This window comes from Stegodyphus dumicola, chromosome 3, assembly GCF_044657685.1.
Source record: "Stegodyphus dumicola isolate Sdum_Otavi_A_Nest chromosome 3, ASM4465768v1".
NCBI lineage: Eukaryota > Metazoa > Arthropoda > Arachnida > Araneae > Eresidae > Stegodyphus > Stegodyphus dumicola.
In genome coordinates, this window is record NC_140770.1 from 218,940,222 (window position 1) to 218,961,673 (window position 21,452).

Genomic DNA, 21,452 nt, shown 5'->3' on the forward strand with positions numbered 1-21,452 from the left:
AAAATACACCACTGTTCTTAAAAAAGCAAATCACCTAGAAAGCAATTATTTAAAGCAATGTTTTATTCTGATTAACTAGAATATGTATATTTAACTGCATCGCTTTATAGAAAAGAGCACGGTATTTAATTTGAGAAATTCATAAAATCTTATCTGCCAAGTGACTTTTAGTTAACTGTTGTACTTTAATAATACATTGCACCTGATTTAAAATATACTCATATGGATTAAATTAAAGGGACGAGTAATTTTATTTATTTACTTATTTAAGACATAGCTGCATTTAAGTTAAAACAGTAATACAGTTGTTTACTGAAAAAATACACTGCAAGCAATATCGTCTTACAGACAGTGATCGGTCATAAAATTACATTACTTAACTAGTATGATAGTTACGAGTATTTTACTCGAATGGCAGGAATTTAGTGTTATTATTTGTTTCTGTTATATATCATCACAATGTCTTTATTACACTTATAATGAATTTCATTAATTATAAGTATTAAAACTATTTTATTCTGAGAAAATTACTTCTTGCTTGGTCTTTAAAAACAAAATGCAAAAATAAACAATAAAGAAAATTTACATTTCGCTATTGGTAGAAAAATATTATTTTTTTTTTAATTAAATATTGCCAATTCGGGAACGGTTTAAATGAATATTTCTTTTGAAATATTACGCCCGAAAATTTTCGCGATTACTATACTTCCTTCATTTGGTAGCAGAAGTAAAAATACCCGGACCCCCACCCCACCCAGGAAAAAAAAAAAAAACTGAAAACAGGAAAAAAGATCTGAAAGCTTTCGGAATTTATATTACTCCCAGAGGGGAGTTTTTTAACGTTGTTTTGTGTGTTACCTGTTAGTATTTATTAAATGTCATGTTCTTTGCACGTAACCATAAAATTTGATTCAACAGCAATATCGCAAATGTTTAAAAGAGCATATCTTTAGAATTTCCGATACACAGTCTCGCGCGCTGGAGATATATTTTTTCGTATAGTGCTGCCATGGCTAGTTTTGAAATATTTGAGTTTTTTACTCAAAAACTCTTAAACGCTCTACACAATATGTAACAGCTAATAAAACAAATTTCAAATTTGGACTTCCACATATGCCCATATGCGGATGGAGACGTACCTTATTCAAAATTTGATTGCTCTAGCTACCGTTGTTTGATCACAATGAAAGAAACATACATACATTTATGCAGATTCTTTATTATTTAATTTCTTAAAATATAATGCAAGGCTCTAAAATTTTTTGTCAATAATTTAAAAAGTGCTTCGCCGTTTATACTGAATCAACGCAGAATACCAAAATGAAATTAATAGCCCTTCTGGGCAAATTGCCCCTTTTGGGCTAAAAAAAGTTTAACTATTTTCAAATTGTGACAATATAGTGTTTATTTCAGTTAATTAATGTATGAAAAAAGCGTTGCGTGCTTGGACATCTCAAGAAGGATCTATTTCCTATTTCTCGAATTTAAATTACGATACATTCTTGTATGTTAAATTTTATATATTCTGGTATAAGTAGAAAAGAGTGAAATTAATTTTAAATGAAAATTCAAATTCAATAATTATTTCTTAGTGGCAAAGTTTTCTAACTGTAAAATACATCACTGTTCTTAAAAAAGCAAATCACCTAGAAAGCATGTAATTATAAGTTTTAAGATTTGAAATCAGTATATACAGGGTGATTCTAAATTGTTTTTACAAATTAAGAGGGGTGATAGTACTCATCCAGATGAGCAATAATTACCATAGAACATACGGTTGCATTCCATCCTGAGAGGCAGAAAAGAAGACTATTAGAATTCCAACCTGAACATGCAAACAGTGTTGGGATAGCAAATGAATGAGACCAAAAGTTGCGCAATCAGTTTAGTGAAAAACTCACAGAGAGTGAACAAAGCGGATAAAACACAACACTTGGCGCTCGAGTGTTAATTGGAGCTCAGACTTTGATGCCAAACACTCAGATGCCCATCTTTGGTTCGCAAGGTCTCAGCCTCGCAAACAATTGCAACACGTTAATTTCTAATCAAGAGCTGAATATTATCAACCAACTCCAACTAAAAGTAGGTTTGATAACTATCAAGGCAGCAGTTTTTTACCCCTCTGCCGTCTTCTATCCTGTCCTCCTGGACTTATTTTGCTGAGTTCAATCTACTTGAAGCGCCCTTCCATGGGACACGACGTCCTAGCGGCTCGTACACAGCGTGAACTTTTAATTCTAATCTCGGCAAACAGAGGAAGTTGGAGTGAGTTGATAATATTTAGCCCTTGATTAGATAATGAACTTGATGCAATCGTTTGCGGGGTTGAGACCTTGCGAACCAAAGATGTGGATTTGAGTATTTGCCGTCCAAATCTGAGCTTGAATTAACACCCGAACGCCAAGTTTTCGGTTTTATCCGTTTTATGCACTCTCTGTGAGCTTTACACTAAACTGATGGGGCAACTTTTGGTCTCGTTCATTCGCTCTCTCAACACTGTTTAAGTTCAGGTTGGAATTCTAATATTCCTCGTTTCTGTGTCTAAGAGTGTATAAGGGGATATATTTAGAAGGTATATCTCCAACCTTTTTGGCGTGCCTTCGTGGTGTAGTGGTTCTGAACACTGGGCCGGTATTCCAGAGGTCCCTTGTTGGATTCTCGGCGAAGGTGGTTGCTAATTTTTCATCTCTCTTGCTTCGAAATAATCTAATGTCTCTACAGTGGCGCCCGAACTAAAAGGGTTGTTGGATGATTTTTTCCCCACCCAGGATTTGGCGATTGGGTCCTCTAAACACCCCAGTCGCCCTTTAAAACGGGGAGTATATAAGGTATATCTCCCACCTTCTTGTCGTGCCTTCGTGGTGTAGTGGTTGTGCACGCTGGGTTGGTATTCCAGAGGTCCGTGGTTCGATTCCCGGCGAAGGCGGTTGCTAATTTTTATCTCTCTTGCTTCGAAATAACCTAATGTTTCTACAAGTGGAATGCGACCCTATGTTCTGTGGTAATTATTACCCCACCTAATTTGTAAAAACAAATTAGAATCACCCTGTATTTTTTAGATGACTCGTGTGATTGCCGCAGCATGAGTATAATGTGTTAGAAAATAACCGCGGGAGACACAGCGAGTTTGGAAAATTGACTTATTGTAGAAAGTCACTGACTCATCCAAAGCTCGTTATGGTAGCCTGATCTCTTATTAGAAGCGATTTTCTAGCACCCCATAGAAGAATACTCTTTGTTGGCACGGCATGCCATATACGAATACAATCTTCCCAAGAATGAATATACAATGCTTTTTAAACAAAACCCTCATTCATCTCCAAAAATGATGTCATCCCAATCTGTCTGTTAATGCTATGCCCAGTGCATCACTACAGTCTGGCAGTATGTTGCTGAGGAGCCAAAGGAGCTGTTAGAAACGTTGGATGCATCACTAATACATAGGGAAGTAAATAATCACAAACTTTAAGTGATTTAATTGGATACTGTATAATTCTTCGCCATTCATGTGCCTTTATTGTTACAGACGAGAAATGGTTAGCTCGAAACATCTGATGACAATCCTCTCTCTGCGGATTTTTCGTACGAAGTCCAGGACATTGTATCTTCGTTCCTACGATCTTCTTCGCACCTATCTCTATACACTCGTTTAACCGTAGAAGAAATATTCCATCCAGCCCTACTAGCGTTGTCAGGGGAAGAAGCGATGAGTTTTTTATTCTATTAAGTTCTCTGTTCAAGTTACTGTGGCATTTATCACATCACGATGCAACCTTACTAGCTTCGAAACAAGGACTACGATTTTGTAATTATTTATCAAAAGTATCAAGGCTAATTTACATATGAATATGTTTTAAAATCTGATAAGAATTTAGAAGGTTGGAATTATAGTAGCATATTATGTACATGTTCTTGTAGTCTTAGTCTACGTAAATGCTATAGCTATGTCTTTTTTTCCTTGCTGCTCTGTGTTTTGTGCTCTGCGTTCTGTGTCTGTGTATTAGTGTGTGCGTAATGTCAATGTAATGGCAGTGGTTTGCTAAAACTATATAAATAGGAAATTTAAGTAAAAACGTTGTTAACAATATCTGTCTGAGTTTAAAAGATTTCCTAGCATGCACAACATGTTGTTCAATTTTGTAATATACACTAGAAAAATACAGAAATTGCGGTTAACATGCAAACTACATTTGCACTGTAAGTCTTCACCAATGATATATGAAAGAAAATCGAAGTTACTAGTAACGAAGAGATTAAAGCATATATCCCATGGTTCTAACTTTCTGCGCTTGAACGAATTCTTCCTGTGGAGTGGTTTGAATTTGTAAACGAGATTTGAAAGGTTACCTAAATGACAATAGAAGAAAGATACGTAAAATCTAGAATCATTAAATGCCTTTTCACTTACTGACGAATGTATTCGGTTAAAAAATATTACAAAAATGATCTGTTGGCCTCCTCCCTCATTGCAGTAAGATGTCAGTTTTCTTAATTCATTGTACGACCATATTTGTTGCAACAAGATATGCATCACTCTAAATCAATATAACCTAAAATTTCTCAAAAAGAAAATTTGTAATTGGGGCTTATGGATACCAAGATCTCCAGGTCTGAATGCAGGATTTCTCCTTTCTTTATGTGGTTGCCTTGAATAAAAACTTGAAAATCCCTAACACTGGGATAAATGAAGATTCGCATTCAAATAAGTATTAAAATATCTGACTACAGAAGTTTTTCAAATAAGGAAAGAACATTCGGAAGAGAGTGAAATTCATGCTGAAAAACATAGCAGCCATTTCGAACACATATAATAACATTTTATAGGTGCGTTCTTTTATAAATTCAAAGTTCCAGTTTATGCATGCATTTATTCATATTTTTTCATTCCCGTTTCTTAGTGTACATTTTTTTCTTTCACAAGTATATTCATCTAATATACAAATAGATTTTGTATAGAAGATATATTTTCATAAAAGGCATTGTATAACGATATATCTGCATATGTTAAAATAATAGAGATGGGCAGATAAAAATAAATTTCTACCAAATTAAGGCTATATAAATATAATTTTACTTTTATAAGGAGGAAACTGCATGAATTTCAGCAATGTTGTGTACCTCCTTCCTTCTGTAATTTCATTTAGAATAAATTAATTTTGATTTTTGCCACTACGAATAAAATATGTGATTCGAGAATTTATTTTTCATATGTCCATTTTCATATGTCTTTTTACATTATTTTCAAATGTGACTATTTCATTTTATGCTACCACAAAATGTTAGAAACAAGAAACAAGTTTTCGAATTCAGTTGGAATTAAATTAAACCGTGATCTAGGAATCTAATTGCTTCAGAATTTAGAAAGTCGAAAGTGAAGTTAATAGAAATCTTTTTTAATTGCGAATATCATTTAGTCTTCATTTAGAATCCCATTAAAATTTTGTTCGCAATTTTTAGTATAAAATTCCTATCTGATGATCCGCACAGCGCAAGGTTAGAATAGAAAGACAGAAATGAGAGTAGTGTAAGATTTCTTTGTTGATAATGAAATTATGTTTGAAACCGAACAGTTTCAAGAAAGAAATTAGTTAAAAGGGATATCAAAGTATTAAACGTGAAGCTGTATCCTTTGAAACGTAGAGAAAAGCTAAGTATCCAAAGAATTTTTAATTGAAATGTAGCACAAAGAGTACTGAACTTTGAAGCCCAAATATAATACATTTTCAATACCATGTTAGAGTTTTCTCTAAAAGCATATTCCCAACAAATGACTTGAATGGATAAGTCCCTTTCATGCTTTTTGTGTATAATTTGAATAATACATTTTTTGTCATCGACAAATTAGCCTTATGCTTTATATCTTGCGTAAAAAGAACAATGTAATAGTAATTTTTAATCTTGTTATGAAAAAACTGATATAATGATCAACGAATCATTACTCATCATGAAAGTAATAAACAGTATATGAGTAACCTGACAAGTGTGTACTGCGTTCTTAAGGGTAGTACTTTCAAATTTAATTACTGATCTTATTTTTCATCTATGGGTGAGTCTAAATTCTAACCATAATTCATGTGTGAAAGATATATGGTTTTAAAAATTATAATTTATAAACTACTGATTTTGTAAAAATGATTGTATTTGCACTTTTGGCCATTAAATACATTTGTCAGAACAGGAAACAAATACTTCTATAAAATGAAAAGACGTAATAACGAATTCAATCTCAATATAGATAAGTATTTCAACAAATCAATTTTCAAGGTGAAAATAGTTTTCGAGATAAAATGTCAATTGACGACTAGCTAATCAGGTCAATTCAAGCATTAACACGTCAGTTACGACTAAAGACTTTGTAAAGGGAGAAAGACATTCCTCGACAAAATCCTAAGACAGTGTACATCTATAGCGTCTTTTACAATGACTTATTCATACTGTAATTTTTTTCTTACTGTTCCTTACAATTAATTATTTTAGTGGCTAATATGACAATTAATAGTGCAGCCTCACATTGTTGCAGCCACAGCTAATTTTTCATGGCTACTGCTAAAAAAGGTCTTATATTAAAGGCCATTTAAATCTTCCCTGTTGAAAAAGCAGCAGATTTCGAGAACTTGGGTGAAGTAACATCATCTTCTTCGAAACGGCTGGCCCCCGGGCTTAGCAAAGCACACCGTTGGATTCCGCAGGTCTGTGGCACGCCATTTTGACCATTCATTTAATTAGCCGAGATATTAATTAAAAACTAATTTATCCCTACATTTTTTCCACTTTCTTTCTTGGGTTTTCCCTATTACAGAGATTTGGCTACGTGCCAAATTCTTTTTTTCGAATATCTACGGAACGGCGCCAAGTTGAAATTCGAGACGCGTATCCTCGGATTCCAAAAATTTTTCCGAATCCATCGATACCGTTCTCATCTTCGTACGACTTTAATCGGCCTAGATATTAATTAAAAACTGCGGAAAAGTTCATTTCCGGGCTCATTTTTCCGAGTGGCAACAATAATCTATCGGCAACACACACTTCAGCCGCTTATATACTATATAAAGATATATCGCTATGTTATCGACGTTCGCAAGCGCTATAAATCAAAGATGGCAAACTTTATTTATTAGTACTTGCATCAATCTTTATAATAAGTGTATTATTAATAGTATATGGCAAGATATACACAGATCTACAAATAGCAGGTTGAATTAATATCTCAAAGTAGCCTCATCTCTGACACTTTATACGGAGAGACATAAACATTTATTATTTAAAAGAAGTATAATTCACTAGAATTTTTATATGCTTTCTTTCTACAGGAGATCCATCCCCAGAAGTAACGTGGTGGCGAGGAACCACTCTTTTGGACGACAGTTTCAATGTTACACCTCAGGGTTTTGTAAGAAATGAACTATTCCTTTTCGAATTGAGGAGATCTGACTTATTAGCAGAACTGACTTGCCAAGCTACTAATACCAATCTCACCCGCCCTAAAACTACAGCTGTAAGATTAGATATCAATCGTAAGTAATTTCATGCTCATAAATATCTTTTCTATATTGTAACATTTGGGATAAATGCATTACATAGATTAGCAGTAAAATATAAAGATTAAAAATATTTAGCTGTACATTTATTGATTTTAAAATACTGAATTTGTTAAACAATTATGAAGTCACATCTTGAAGCTAACATTTTTGAAGGATAAACTAAAATTTTTGCTTTGCAAAATAGGAATACTTTGAGAACTTTCTTTTTGCGACACTGTATACAAGGAAAATTTAAGATTATATGCTTCCAACAGTGAATGAAAAGAAAATGACGGTATAATATAACATAAGGAAAGTAACAATCCAGAAATTGTGAAAAAAAATTTCTCTAAGGACGTTCCTAATGTCAACTAGACTCATCGAACTTTCAACATATCGCAAGCAATGGTCAAAGTAGCGAAAACTGGGAAATTCAGTCCATTGAATGCAATAAGCACTTTTTCCCTTTATATTTCCCTCAAACTACAAATTTTATGTCATGAAAGTACTCGAAAGTTTCATTCTTGTGATAAAGTGTTTGATAATTTATAATTTCGGAAAAATCATCATTAAGATTCATATAACATGAATCTTAATGATGATTATAGTGAATTGATTGGACTACCCGTTATTAATTTTTGCCTGCTTAGAATACATAAATTGCTACTACATAATATGCAAACCTGTTTTTTTTTTCCTTAGATTATTCTACAAAACGGTTCTACATTTACTAGAATCGAAATTTTAATCATACAGTTAAGTTTATAAGAAAAGTCTTAAGTTTTAATAAAATTGATTTCCGTGTAAAAAACTTCGCTGATAAAAGAAAGTACAAATGGATTATGTACATATAATTGAAATCCCATAGCAACTAGTTGCCTGCAATAAAATCAACAATAGTATATGTTTTTCACAAACCTTTAAGTAAATATTTCAGTTAAAATTATTGACCGATATTTAGATATTAATAATGAAATTTAAATTAAAGCTTGAGACGTTCACTGTGTTTCTCTAGTTTCGTCATAATAAAGATAAATGTTACCGTACAACATTATCAGTAAAAGCTCTTTAATGCTGTCATTAGTTTATTATATTTGAATGCACAGCGTGTTATTTAAAAACTGTTATATTAATAATTGGTTACTATGCTAATTTTAGTCTGCAAAAATTAGAGTAAAACTCTGATACTTCGAAAATATAACTTGATTTCCTAAGCGGATTTCATAAATAATCCTTTCTGGTAATTAAAATTTTCTTCAACACGTTTGGTAAATAATTTATAATATTTTCCTTCTGCAGCCTGAAATAATTATCATTATTGGATGAGACATTTCGACATAGCATTCTAGGCAAAAAATCTTTATTTATGATTTCAATATGCTCATGCTTTAAATATTTCATATACATAAATAAAATATTAGTACCTTTCTCATAGATACATATGATAAAACGTTCAATTAGAGAGCGAAACTATATTTTTCTGTGCAATTTAATCTAAGTGATTGAATATTCGCACGACTATTAAAGGCAGCCACAGGAAAAACATAAATACAGTGGGCAATGAAAAACACATAAAGGATTTCAATTAATTTTCTCCTTCTCATTCTCATCTCTTCCTCTAAAAACTTTTAAGAATGAAAACATACTTGTAACTGATGTATCCAATATACGTATGTTATTAATTTAAGATACCTATATAAAATTTGTGTTTTAAAATAAAATAGTTCTTAAAATTAAAAAATTCTGTATTAAAATGCAAATATTTTATTTATTCCTAAAATATTAACTCTTCAATATGTTTTTGTAATGCAATTTTAACTTCGACTTATTTCAACGGATTTAGACTTATTCCTAGTAGTATGTACTATATAATCTTATTCAAAAAAATTAATTTATTTTTAATTCTTCTTTCGTTTAAAAATTAATTTTAAAAATAGAAGCATTGAAGAAACTATATTAAATTTTGGTTGAATTTTTAGTAAGTAGTTTGCTTCATGTACTTGAGAATAATTCAATTTTAAATCAGCTGTTTGGGGACTGTAAATTTGTATACATTTTGGCTTCACATTCCATTGCATAACCTACATTATAATTAAGACACAATAACACGCCGAATAAATACTAATTCAGAAGTCAAACAACAAAAATCAGCGTTAATTTACAAAATTTTCACAGGACTAGTTTCGATGGTTTTACCGAACCATCATCTTCAGCTGCAAAACCACAAATGAACAAGATAGGAAATAATGTTTAGATAAGATAAGAAAGCCTGGACAAGAATAAGCAAGTGGCGCCATCTGTTGGCGAAACCAGAACTAAAACATAATTTCTCTAAAAGCCGAAGGCAAATTTGGATTGGAATTAGGATCGTTAACTAGAACAGAAAGATTTTTATGAATGTGAAATGCCTCTAGAAAATCCAGTTCTCCAATGGAAGATGTTTTTTGAATAATTTTGGCAGCAGAAAAATTGAAAGTGTGATTTTCGGACCAACAATGTTGAGCAACAGAAGACTTCTGTGTTTCCTTTTTTCTAACATATGCCTCATGTTCTTTGACGCGAAATTTTAAGGCTCTCTTAGTTTGGCCAATGTAAATTAAACCGCACTGGCAAGGAATCCTATAAATACCCCAGGAATTCATATCCGGAATGGGGTCCTTGAGTATAGAAGTTGGAATTTTATTGATGGGAGAGTAAACAACCCGAAAGTTAAATTTCTGCAAAATATGTGCAACTTTATAGCTAATTGATGGAAAGAAGGGAATGACAACAGAATTTTTATAATCTCCTAAAATAAGAGTGTGGCTTTTAGTGTGTTGAGATGAGAATTTTTTAACTGCTTGATTAATAATGTTGGGTGAAAAGCCCCTGTCAATAGCTATTGCTTTTAAATAATTTAGTTCTTCATCAAGGGCTAGTTTGGAGGAGCAAACTTGAAGACCACGGAAAACATAGGAATAAAATGAAGCTAACTTTTGTTTAGTCGGATGACATGATTTAAAGTGTGGTGGAAGGCAAACCGATGAAGGTTTACGGTAAACTGTAGTACTGAAGTTGGATGTGTTACGTGTGACCAGAATGTCGAGAAACGGAAGAGAATTGCAAGTCTCAAGTTCAAAACTGAACTGAATAGCAGGATCAATAGAATCCCGGCAACTTCCCGGCATGGTTCCGCTACGTAGACGATACTTTTACCCTCTTTGAAGGTAATAAAGATGATTTAAATAGAGTTCTTTCAACAATGAATTCTATTGATCCTGCTATTCAGTTCACTTTTGAACTTGAGACTTGCAATTCTCTTCCGTTTCTCGACATTCTGGTCACACGTAACACATCCAACTTCAGTACTACAGTTTACCGTAAACCTTCATCGGTTTGCCTTCCACCACACTTTAAATCATGTCATCCGACTAAACAAAAGTTAGCTTCATTTTATTCCTATGTTTTCCGTGGTCTTCAAGTTTGCTCCTCCAAACTAGCCCTTGATGAAGAACTAAATTATTTAAAAGCAATAGCTATTGACAGGGGCTTTTCACCCAACATTATTAATCAAGCAGTTAAAAAATTCTCATCTCAACACACTAAAAGCCACACTCTTATTTTAGGAGATTATAAAAATTCTGTTGTCATTCCCTTCTTTCCATCAATTAGCTATAAAGTTGCACATATTTTGCAGAAATTTAACTTTCGGGTTGTCTACTCTCCCATCAATAAAATTCCAACTTCTATACTCAAGGACCCCATTCCGGATATGAATTCCTGGGGTATTTATAGGATTCCTTGCCAGTGCGGTTTAATTTACATTGGCCAAACTAAGAGAGCCTTAAAATTTCGCGTCAAAGAACATGAGGCATATGTTAGAAAAAAGGAAACACAGAAGTCTTCTGTTGCTCAACATTGTTGGTCCGAAAATCACACTTTCAATTTTTCTGCTGCCAAAATTATTCAAAAAACATCTTCCATTGGAGAACTGGATTTTCTAGAGGCATTTCACATTCATAAAAATCTTTCTGTTCTAGTTAACGATCCTAATTCCAATCCAAATTTGCCTTCGGCTTTTAGAGAAATTATGTTTTAGTTCTGGTTTCGCCAACAGATGGCGCCACTTGCTTATTCTTGTCCAGGCTTTCTTATCTTATCTAAACATTATTTCCTATCTTGTTCATTTGCGGTTTTGCAGCTGAAGATGATGGTTCGGTAAAACCATCGAAACTAGTCCTGTGAAAATTTTGTAAATTAACGCTGATTTTTGTTGTTTGACTTCTGAATTAACCTACATTATGTAAAATAAAATCATTACAATTAAGCTAAGAGTTTAACTTTAAAAATATCTTTCGTAGTTTTTAGTCTGCTTCTTTTAATTAAGTTTTTGAAAATGCTAATAAGTTCGCATCCAACTTTCCAAAAATACTGATTTATGTTTCTGTGTTTAAAACAAATGATTAGTGACCCCCTTTCACGAAATTAGTTGATGATTTGCCCCACACATATATTCAGCTCAGTTCATCGGGAATGATTTCATGAAATCCCAGATTTCAGCTCGTTGGCCAATATTTATTACATCCCCTTGAGAGTAATCCATATCAAATGCAGTACATTTATGTCAACTTTTTTTCCCACCTAATCTCTGAAATGAGATTTAACGTCGTTTTCATGGTTGTGCCGTAAATATTTTATTATAGCATAAATAGGCTCAAAAGGGTGGTTCAAAACAATGCTTTGATCTGTGAAAATAAGAAAAGATCCCAAGATATAATATTAGATAAATACGAATTCGCTTTTCGCATTAGTTTTCTGAGTAGTAACACAGCCTTGAAATAAAGTGCATTATTGTAGAGTAAAATCCCCTACTAGGTCTAAATGAATTTATTTTTAAAATAATCTCCAAGTAATTTTAATGTTCACTATTATCATGAAAGTAAAGTTAGATGTGTTTAAAAGGGTACTTATTTCAGTTTTGCCTTTTGAAATTTGTTGAAGGTGAAAACAGCACTCATGATATTTGAACTGTTCAGTAAATTTGGGTTTTGAGGTAAAGTTTGGTTAGTGTTTTGACTCATTCAAACGCAGTGTAAGATATCGATTCAACATAGGTATGTCTTCTTGAAGGAATGAAGAGGCAAATTAGTATTTGTAATAAAGGAACCCTGATAAAAAGTATTAATAATCAGTTTTTCCATATGCATAGCAAAACTATTTAATGCTACGTTTTCAAATTTCTTTCTTCCTACTTCAAACTAATCATTGATGTTAATACTTTTATTCAACTCTGATAAGAAACTTATAATAAATAATAATAATAATAATAATAATGTAATTCATAATAAATAAATTTTATTATTTATTATATACAGGAATATGCATTAATCTTAATTCTTTAATTTAATATAAGCGAAAACATATCAGTATAAGTAACATAATAAACATATCAGTATCAGTAGTAATTTTTTTTAATTATCGTAAAATAATTTTTTTAATTACTTACGAGATAATTATAAAAAATTATATAATAATTATAAAAAATTATTTTACGAGAAAAATTGCTGCCGATTCTATAAAAAAAGGAAGTTCCTGACTTTTTAATGGGATTTAGTCGCTTTCCATAAAATCACCAACAATTCTATTCGATCGCGTTTCGCCTCCCTCACATTTTTAAATAAAACTCCGGCGCCAAAATGTAAAAAAAAGTAAAGGTAATGTAATTTTTGAATTTAAATTTTATATTTTCAAAAAGTACAAAAGACATTTCTCTCTGATTTGCTGACGATCAAGAAAATCTAAATAGTGTGGAAGGGGGGGATAGAATTCTATTCTCTCTTTGGCAAGATTCTGGATATTAAAATCCTAAAAAGCTCAAAGTAAAAATTAATAATCTTTTAATTATTTCTGAGTGAAAGTTAAGTAAAAAGAAAACAGGAAGATTTACAGTCAAAAGGCTTCACTTAAAATGGCTGTTTTTAGGACTTTGAAATGAAATGTGCCTGTTATTAAAATAATAGAGACCAGAAGTATGTACAGTAAATTTACGTTATAAACACAAAATATATAAATCTTGAATTGTAGCAAAATATCCTTTCTTACCCTTCTTTCGTTTCCAGATAAGCTAATCATAACTTCATAACTACATAATATATATATATATATATATATATATATATATATATATATAAATTTTTAATTTATCTAACTTTTTAATCATGGCTAAAGTAAGCCACATATTGAAGAAATGCCTACATTTGCTCATTTGAAATTTATTATCCTTGCTATTGAAATAAATGGAATAATTTGGAAATGTATTCCTATATATATTGAATAAAAATTAATTTGTGTAAAGTCTAAATTTCATTAACCAGTTAACTGTGGCGGCCTCGTTTAAGAGGGCGCACCGTTTTTTGCCACCAGAATCGATTCATGATGAGTATATTTGTCAGTCACAGAGTAAGTTGCGCTGGTAAGATATTTGATGAAAAAATGGGTTTATTTTATAAAACTGAAAATTGTATTACTAATATTTACTTATTTGGTTAACATAAGCATATATTACATACATATTAAACAGAAATGTAATAAATTAAATTAAATATTACACATATATAAGTAAGAATTTAAATTCCTGTTGTGGAGCGATATTCAGCGAAACAGGGTACTATACACAATGGGACTTTGCAAATCGAACACCAGTAATGCGATTCCTTCCTGATCTTATGTTTGCAGCAATGCGAACACCTTCGCGTAGTGTTGTTTGTTTCGATGTTCCGGGTATATAATCCGGAACATGGTTCCCGCCTATTTGGCTTATATTAGGTCAAAATGGCCGAGTTTGTGTCGATTTATTTCTTTTAATTGGATACGTCGCAATAAATGCGTGCCTTCAATAAATTTGAGCAAAAAGTTGATACGCGATAATGTTCCATTATTTGTTTTATGTAATATGAATGCATTCAGATACATAATGTCTAAGAAATGGAGAAATATCTTTTCGTAGTACTTTTTGAGTCGTTTTCTTTCTGTGTAGTACGCTATGATAATTCCATCGCTCATATCCACTCCACCCCTTTTTTTATTATAATTAATCACTAGCTCCGGTTTCTTTGTTATTTTCTTTTCTCTGTTTCTATTACATTGTCATTATGTACAGTACTTACTAAATAAACCTCCCTCTTATCTTTCCATTTCATTATATGCATGACGAGTATACTCGTCAATCACAGTTAACTGGTTAAAAAAGTTTTATATTCCCCTTCCTAAAGAAAATATATTATATGTCTTATGGTATTTTTCCTTTTGTTCTTTTATAGTAAGACCACTTGAGGTGAAGATAGCAGCACCTCATTACCCTCTAACTGCTGGAACCCGCAAGCAAATTATTTGCGAAACAACCGGATCAAGACCTCGTGCTGTGTTAACATGGTGGCTTGATGGCAAAAAAATTGGAGCAGGTACCACTGACACTGTTTCTGACGGTGGCAATTTGACGGTCAGCACTCTGCATCTTGTACCAACACCTGATGATAATGGCAAAATGTTATCCTGCAGGGCTGAAAATCCTGCTTTGCCTAACTCCGCAATTGAAGACGAATGGACTGTAAAAGTTCACTGTAAGTTTAAAGAATTTAAAAAATGTAACATTCGTAAGATAATTTGTAATATACGGCATATAATTTTTTTCATATGTGATTTATAAGGTATTTCCTCACATTTTAATTAATTGTTTACAACTTTGTTTCTAAAACTTTTATGGGTACTTTCTTGTGAAATCGGCCACCGCGTAAGCCTTTGTTATTATTTGATATTTGTACACCACAGACTGGCCTTTTTAAATTTGGCAGTTTTTACGATTAAGCGCTGTGGCCGCTTTAACATGGAAGGACCCTTCTTTCCAGAAGTTCAGTTTTCACGACCACTAGTCGACTGGAATTTTATTTAATGTGATATATTAAATAATTTACTATGTTATGCTCATTGCATAACAAGAAGCCTGTTCAAAAGAAGACCGAATTTATGATGTTCTTGCTTTGTTGCTCAGTACACAAAGTTTTAACTACTACCCCCTTCAAAGTGCAATGTGACTAGGTCTAAGTATCAAACCTGGCTGAACTAAGGGAAACTGTAAAACGCCCAGATGGGAATCCAATAAAATGCGATATGTAGCAAGTCACTACAGCCAGATGCGGACAGTGAGCGGCGCTTTCCATCCGCATCATTTGGAGCGCAGTTTAAAAAGCTCGGTCTTTTTGTGAACACATACTTTCTATTTATATATAATATAAGTATAAGATTAAAAATATGTAAATCAAAATTATGATTTAAACTAGTAATATCCAAATAATTTGCCTCTTTATTCTGAAAATAGTAATAATAATTTCATTTACTGCGTCATTTCCAGACCAGTGTATGTCATGTAACTTGCATAATGGTATAGCTCATTCGGAATGGTATAGCTCATTCGGAACTTAAAATAATTTTTTTCTTAATAAACTACCATACTGAATAATTGCACACTTTAGCTTCTACATCTGTTACCGCTTAGATGCTATTTTACTCTGCTTTATTCCTATGGAAACAGTATTAAAAATGTAAATACTCTTGAATAGGCATGATTAGAGTGCCAAATAAATTATGGCAGAAAATGTCAATTGAAATAAAGATGGATATTCCTCTCGGCTGCCATGTTTGCTCTTCATTATGCATTGACACATCTCCGTATCTACCCTATCAGTGTGTCTACAGTATTACATCTAAATCTATTGCTTTCAATACAGTGCCTGTTTCATCATATGTATATGACACAAAATACATGAAAATAATTTTGCTTAGTTTAAGAACAATTAATTATATATCATGCTGAATTTGTTGATTAAATTTGAAAGACATATACTGTTTATATACTACAGTTTTGTAAGCAGCAAAACGCGTTGTATTTAATATCGTCAAGTATTTTAATCAATATATCATTACATTCGCTCAAAGTCTGAAACGGATAAAAAACAAATTCAAAATTAAAACTTCGAGGTGCACAGGTTCGGTGGTTGGGAGACTATATCTGTTATCAATTTAGTGGCTTTACAAGCCGCTTTTTTTTTTTTTTTTTTTTTTTTTTTGCGAGGAACATGCATGCATATAGTTAAAGAGATTCTTCATCATTTAGTGATAGTAATTAAAGCAAGAGCAGTGGCGTACGAAAAGAAAGAAAACACTTCTTTAGCTATAGATTTTTATCGGAAAATGTCACATTTTGATGCATTAAATAAAAAAGAAACTTTAAAAAACATCTTAAAGATTGATCAGATTTTAACGATCGCCCAAAATGACTCTTTTAAACTTTAATATGGTTTATCAGTAAAAGATTATCAATACATGTGCCCTAGGTAGAATGGCGAAATATATTGCAGGATATTTCGAAATATCCATGTAGGCGAAATATGGATGTAGGTAGAATGGCGAAATATTCGTGTAGTCTAAAGGGAGAACGTTATATACCTTCTGTATATTTCAAAAGTGAAAAAATGTAATGTAATTCTGTAAAAATATTAAATATTTTTAATTAGATATATCATGAATTAAATGCAGTTTTAGTTAAATCAAACAGATTAAAAAGCAAACGCGTAATATCCTTAACAGCTGCATCTGTTGCTTTTTAATAGCTCAATTTGTTAATTAATAGCAGACACATAAAAGAATAATATTTTACGTTTTTCCGAATAGGAACAGACTCAGATGAAACATGAAATACTGCATTGAAATGAAATAAAGCAAAATCTTGTCTTGAGACTAATAGTCCTTTTGAGCTAATAATAGTGGAGTATTAAATGTTAAAAAATTAACATAAAAATTCAAGTTATAATGATGCAATAAAGACTTCAAGTAATGATTAGGTACTTGCTTAAAGAAGACATTTTGCACGTATTTCTGTTTCTGTTTCAAAATTATTCTTTATCACTACAAGTTCATTACGTAGTAATAAGAACAGTAATTCCTCTCTGTTTTGTATTCACTCCGCTTTCCATTAGCATTAGTTTTAAATTCCATCTTTAATCCACCGTTGATGTAAATTATTGAAGCGGCCATTTTCCTAATGCAAATATAGTTCAATGTTGAAAGGAAATACAGTTCTACTTCGTAACTTTGAAAGTTTTTGCATAGAAAATTTAGTTGCCGTTTTAAGTAAATAAAAATAATGAATTCACTTAATTTAAATGAATTAATGATTAATTTTCCATTTAGTGGTTAGTATAACCATTTCAATATAATTATAAGTGAATTCAACCTAAAATTGTCCGAACAACCCAGCAGTGGAACTTCGATATAAATACCATATTTAATTGCCATAAATTTCATTTATTTTCTCATTTAAACATAAAAAAGGTAATATTTTAAGACATCCAAAGTAATTTATGAATTAAAAAAAGTCATTTTAAGAGAAACAGTAAAAATAAATTTCTGCATATGTGAAAGAATACATATAAAGTCATATACGTTAAGGTAATATTAAGCTCATGAGCTTAGAGACAGTTCCTAGCGAGTTGATGGTTCAGTTAGTCGGGAATGAGAAGAAAGATTAAAGCACGAATAATGACACTGGCCATAGGATGTGTTGGTCCTCTTCTCAGGTTGTGGATAGCCAAGGTAATTTCTATCAGTGTTCTCTTTCCTCAGGAATTTTTCATCTTTCATTCATGGAGGAGTGGATTGATTCCAACTGTATTGCTAGGTGCGAAAGCGGCTAGTCCCTAGTCCTGGGATAAAGCAGCTTGTACCTAAAATTCTGCTTTCTTATGTAATCTTCAGCGCCGAAATGGGAGCATATGGGGTCCACGTGCTGTAAGATGACGCTTCCCTTCCCTAATCCGTCAATATCGCATACTCCGATCAGCTAAACAGAGGTTTCAAAAATGGTGTTCTACTTCCTTTTTTTGGTTTTTCCGTCCCTTCTTCCGCTCGTAGAAACTAGGTTGCCTTGGGTCATTAACACAACCCTTCGTTTCCTCCCGTTCAGTATCACCTGACACCTACTATCAGTCCCCTCCTTCTTCTCCAGGACTAAGAAAACTCTATTTATCCCAGTTCCCAGCCCTACTCTCTCTGACCCCTTGTAACCGGACTATGGAGGTAGGGGAATTTATTCATCTCTGTGTCTAGTCGTTCTTTCCTAATAAGGTAACGCACGCACCCATGGCTATTTTTCTCCGGCCAGGAAAATGACTTATTTTCCTAAAAAGGCAAATTAGCTTCGCGAAATTTCCATAATCAATGCCTAGGAATCACCTTCTACAATTCCAGAAAAGGAAACATTCTTTCGAAATCTCTCTTCTTTCTGGAATGTTCCCCAAATTTTTTGCTTTAACTCAAGGCAAGTAAAATAATTCCTTTTACAGATTGTGTACACAGTCAGAAAGCAATTATTCCAATTAAAATATTTAAATGAGTATAAAGTTATAAATTTAAGGCATAATTAAAAAAATGACACATCAAAGTTATTTATGAAAAATACTGGGTGATCCAAAAGTTCTGCGCAAACATTTTGAAAAATTCTGGAGATTCCACAATGGATATTAATGACAAATTCTTTCAATGGGTGATACCTCTATACTATTTCTTGTACTCAAAATTTCAGTTGAAATTAATTCTATTAGCTCTAAAACCGTTTGTTAATGCAAAATGGAGATGAGTTTTCCCCAAGCAGTACGAAGTTTTATGATTGAACATAACTTCGAAATGCACAAATTTCATTATGATAATTCTTTTACAATCTTTTTTAATGACTGTAGCATTTTATTCTTGATTTTGCTCATTTCCCTCAAACTCAGAACAGACGGGAGCCCATATCCGTTCTCATAGTGAAAGCTACCACATTCTCAAAGTTAAGTGATTAGTAAAAAAAATCGCATCTTGAGGAGGCTTTGTTTAAGTGGCAGTGTCACAGAATATACTAAAATATGCTGAAGATGTAGAATCTTAGACGTCTTTAGGACTTCGACAGTTTCACATCCTAAGGATATTCATTGTCTTCCTAGAATTGTGAATATTTGAGAATATCTCTTCAAACGTTTCAACAACTGGAAGAATGCGTTGTGAAGTAACCCACAATCATGAAATTTCTTTTTCTTTCGGGAAAAGCACATCTCATTCCTACGTCAAACAACCGGTTTTTGAAGCTAACAGTATAAATTGCAATTGAAATTTTAAGTGATATATTGATTGTTTAAAACTATAGGGTATCATCCATTCAAGCAATTTGGGCATTACTCTTCATTTTGGAATTTTCACAGTTTTTTTAAAGTTTTATATAATTTTAGGATCATCCTACGTACTTCCTGCAATCCTGCAATTCGATAAATTGGATAACCTTATACTACTTGTTATTCTAATGCCGTAATACTATAATAAATAGAAATTGGTTATGCCTATGTAGCAAAATATCAAAATTAAATCTGAGAGAATCAAAATAACAGTAAGAAATTTCAAAATAGCTGATGAAATATGTTTTTAAGAATGATAATCTGATAATTGCTTCCACCTTTTCTTGGATAATTTTCTTAGCCAAGTTTTAGTTATATTTTATGTACTTAATACTTTCTATACAAACTGTTATGAAATTATTCTTGAAATTTGTATAGAATACAGGAGAAAAAACATTTATCATCTAACTTTATCGTGCTTTTGTAGCAATTTTAGTTGTATATTTCATAATATTTTATAATTAATTTTCAAATAATTATAAACGTTATTTTCTCAATTACTTTATACAGCAGTTACTAAATGTCGCAGTATTGGGCATTTCAATTATAGTAGTGAAATAGGTATTTCGATTGGTTTCTTTTGCTTTGTTTTCTTGTAACTTTGCAGCTTGTTTCATTAAGCAAATAGCTTTTTTAAATGATTCATTTGCAAATAGTTTAACTTTGTTTATTTACAATACTTGTGAACTTAAGTTTCACATTTTCTGAATGTTTACTCAATTTGACGGAGATTTTTCTTAAACACGTTAGAGTTATTTAGAGTTTGGTTGCCATTTAACACACTTGGTTAATTCTTTATTATTAATTAAATGTATTAAATACTAAAACTGTGAACTGATGAATTTAGCAAACGATATTTGTGGATTTCTTCAAAAGGAAGATGAATGACGAATTAAAAAAAAAGAAATATGGTAGAACAGGATATAAAAATCATGACTTATCTGGCAATTTAAATACTGGTTTTAACTACTATTGAACATATCGAACGCATTACACTCGGATAAGAAGACGCTTAGTGAAAGAACAAAAGATTAATTCCTAGTATAAAGAGATGGTTTAAGAAATATTTTTATCTTTAGAATACGACGAATATGTATGTGAATCGTTTTTTAGATTTTTCTGAAATTAATTCCAAATTCTTACAAATAAAAAAAAATCAATTTATTTTGCCGTTATTATTTCTATAAATTATTTAAAATGTAATCGAAAAACTATGTGTAAGCTTTTGTAGGTATTGTTGAATAACTTAACTAGGTGGATTCTATATTGAATTCTACATAATCTTAGTAGTGCGCAATTTCATTTTCCATTATTTTCGTGTATTGTAATGGATACAAATATGAAGAACCTCAGTCTCATAAAAATTCTACAAAATTTTTTCCATGAAACGTTAATTTATTTCCTTTTTATGGATAAAAGATATTAAATAATTTAACATAATCTCAATAAAAACAATCTAATTTGCTACAACATAATTTAAAATTCAATATATTGCTATGTATTATTAATTCAAAATTTTTTAGAAAATTTTTAGTATACTGTAAGCAAAAATAATTATAGTTGAGAGGAAATTATTTTAAAAAAGTATAACAGCATAAGAATATGCATTTGATTATAACGAACCTTAATGTACGAACATTCCTTAAATGAACGAACGATATACGTTCGTACATTTAAGGAAGCAATAAACGAA

General features: G+C 31.7%; 1 protein-coding gene across 3 annotated transcripts in view; it reads left to right on the forward strand.

The window, feature by feature from the left end:
• Window positions 1-21,452, forward strand: part of LOC118185156 (protein turtle-like) — a 657,136-nt gene that overhangs the window by 389,825 nt on the left and 245,859 nt on the right. For all 3 annotated transcript variants that reach the window (XM_085813856.1, XM_085813857.1, XM_085813858.1), the window contains exons 4-5: window positions 7,311-7,514; window positions 14,819-15,118. In XM_085813856.1, coding sequence (XP_085669982.1) covers window positions 7,311-7,514; window positions 14,819-15,118 — 504 coding nt within the window. The remainder of the gene's footprint in view (window positions 1-7,310; window positions 7,515-14,818; window positions 15,119-21,452) is intronic.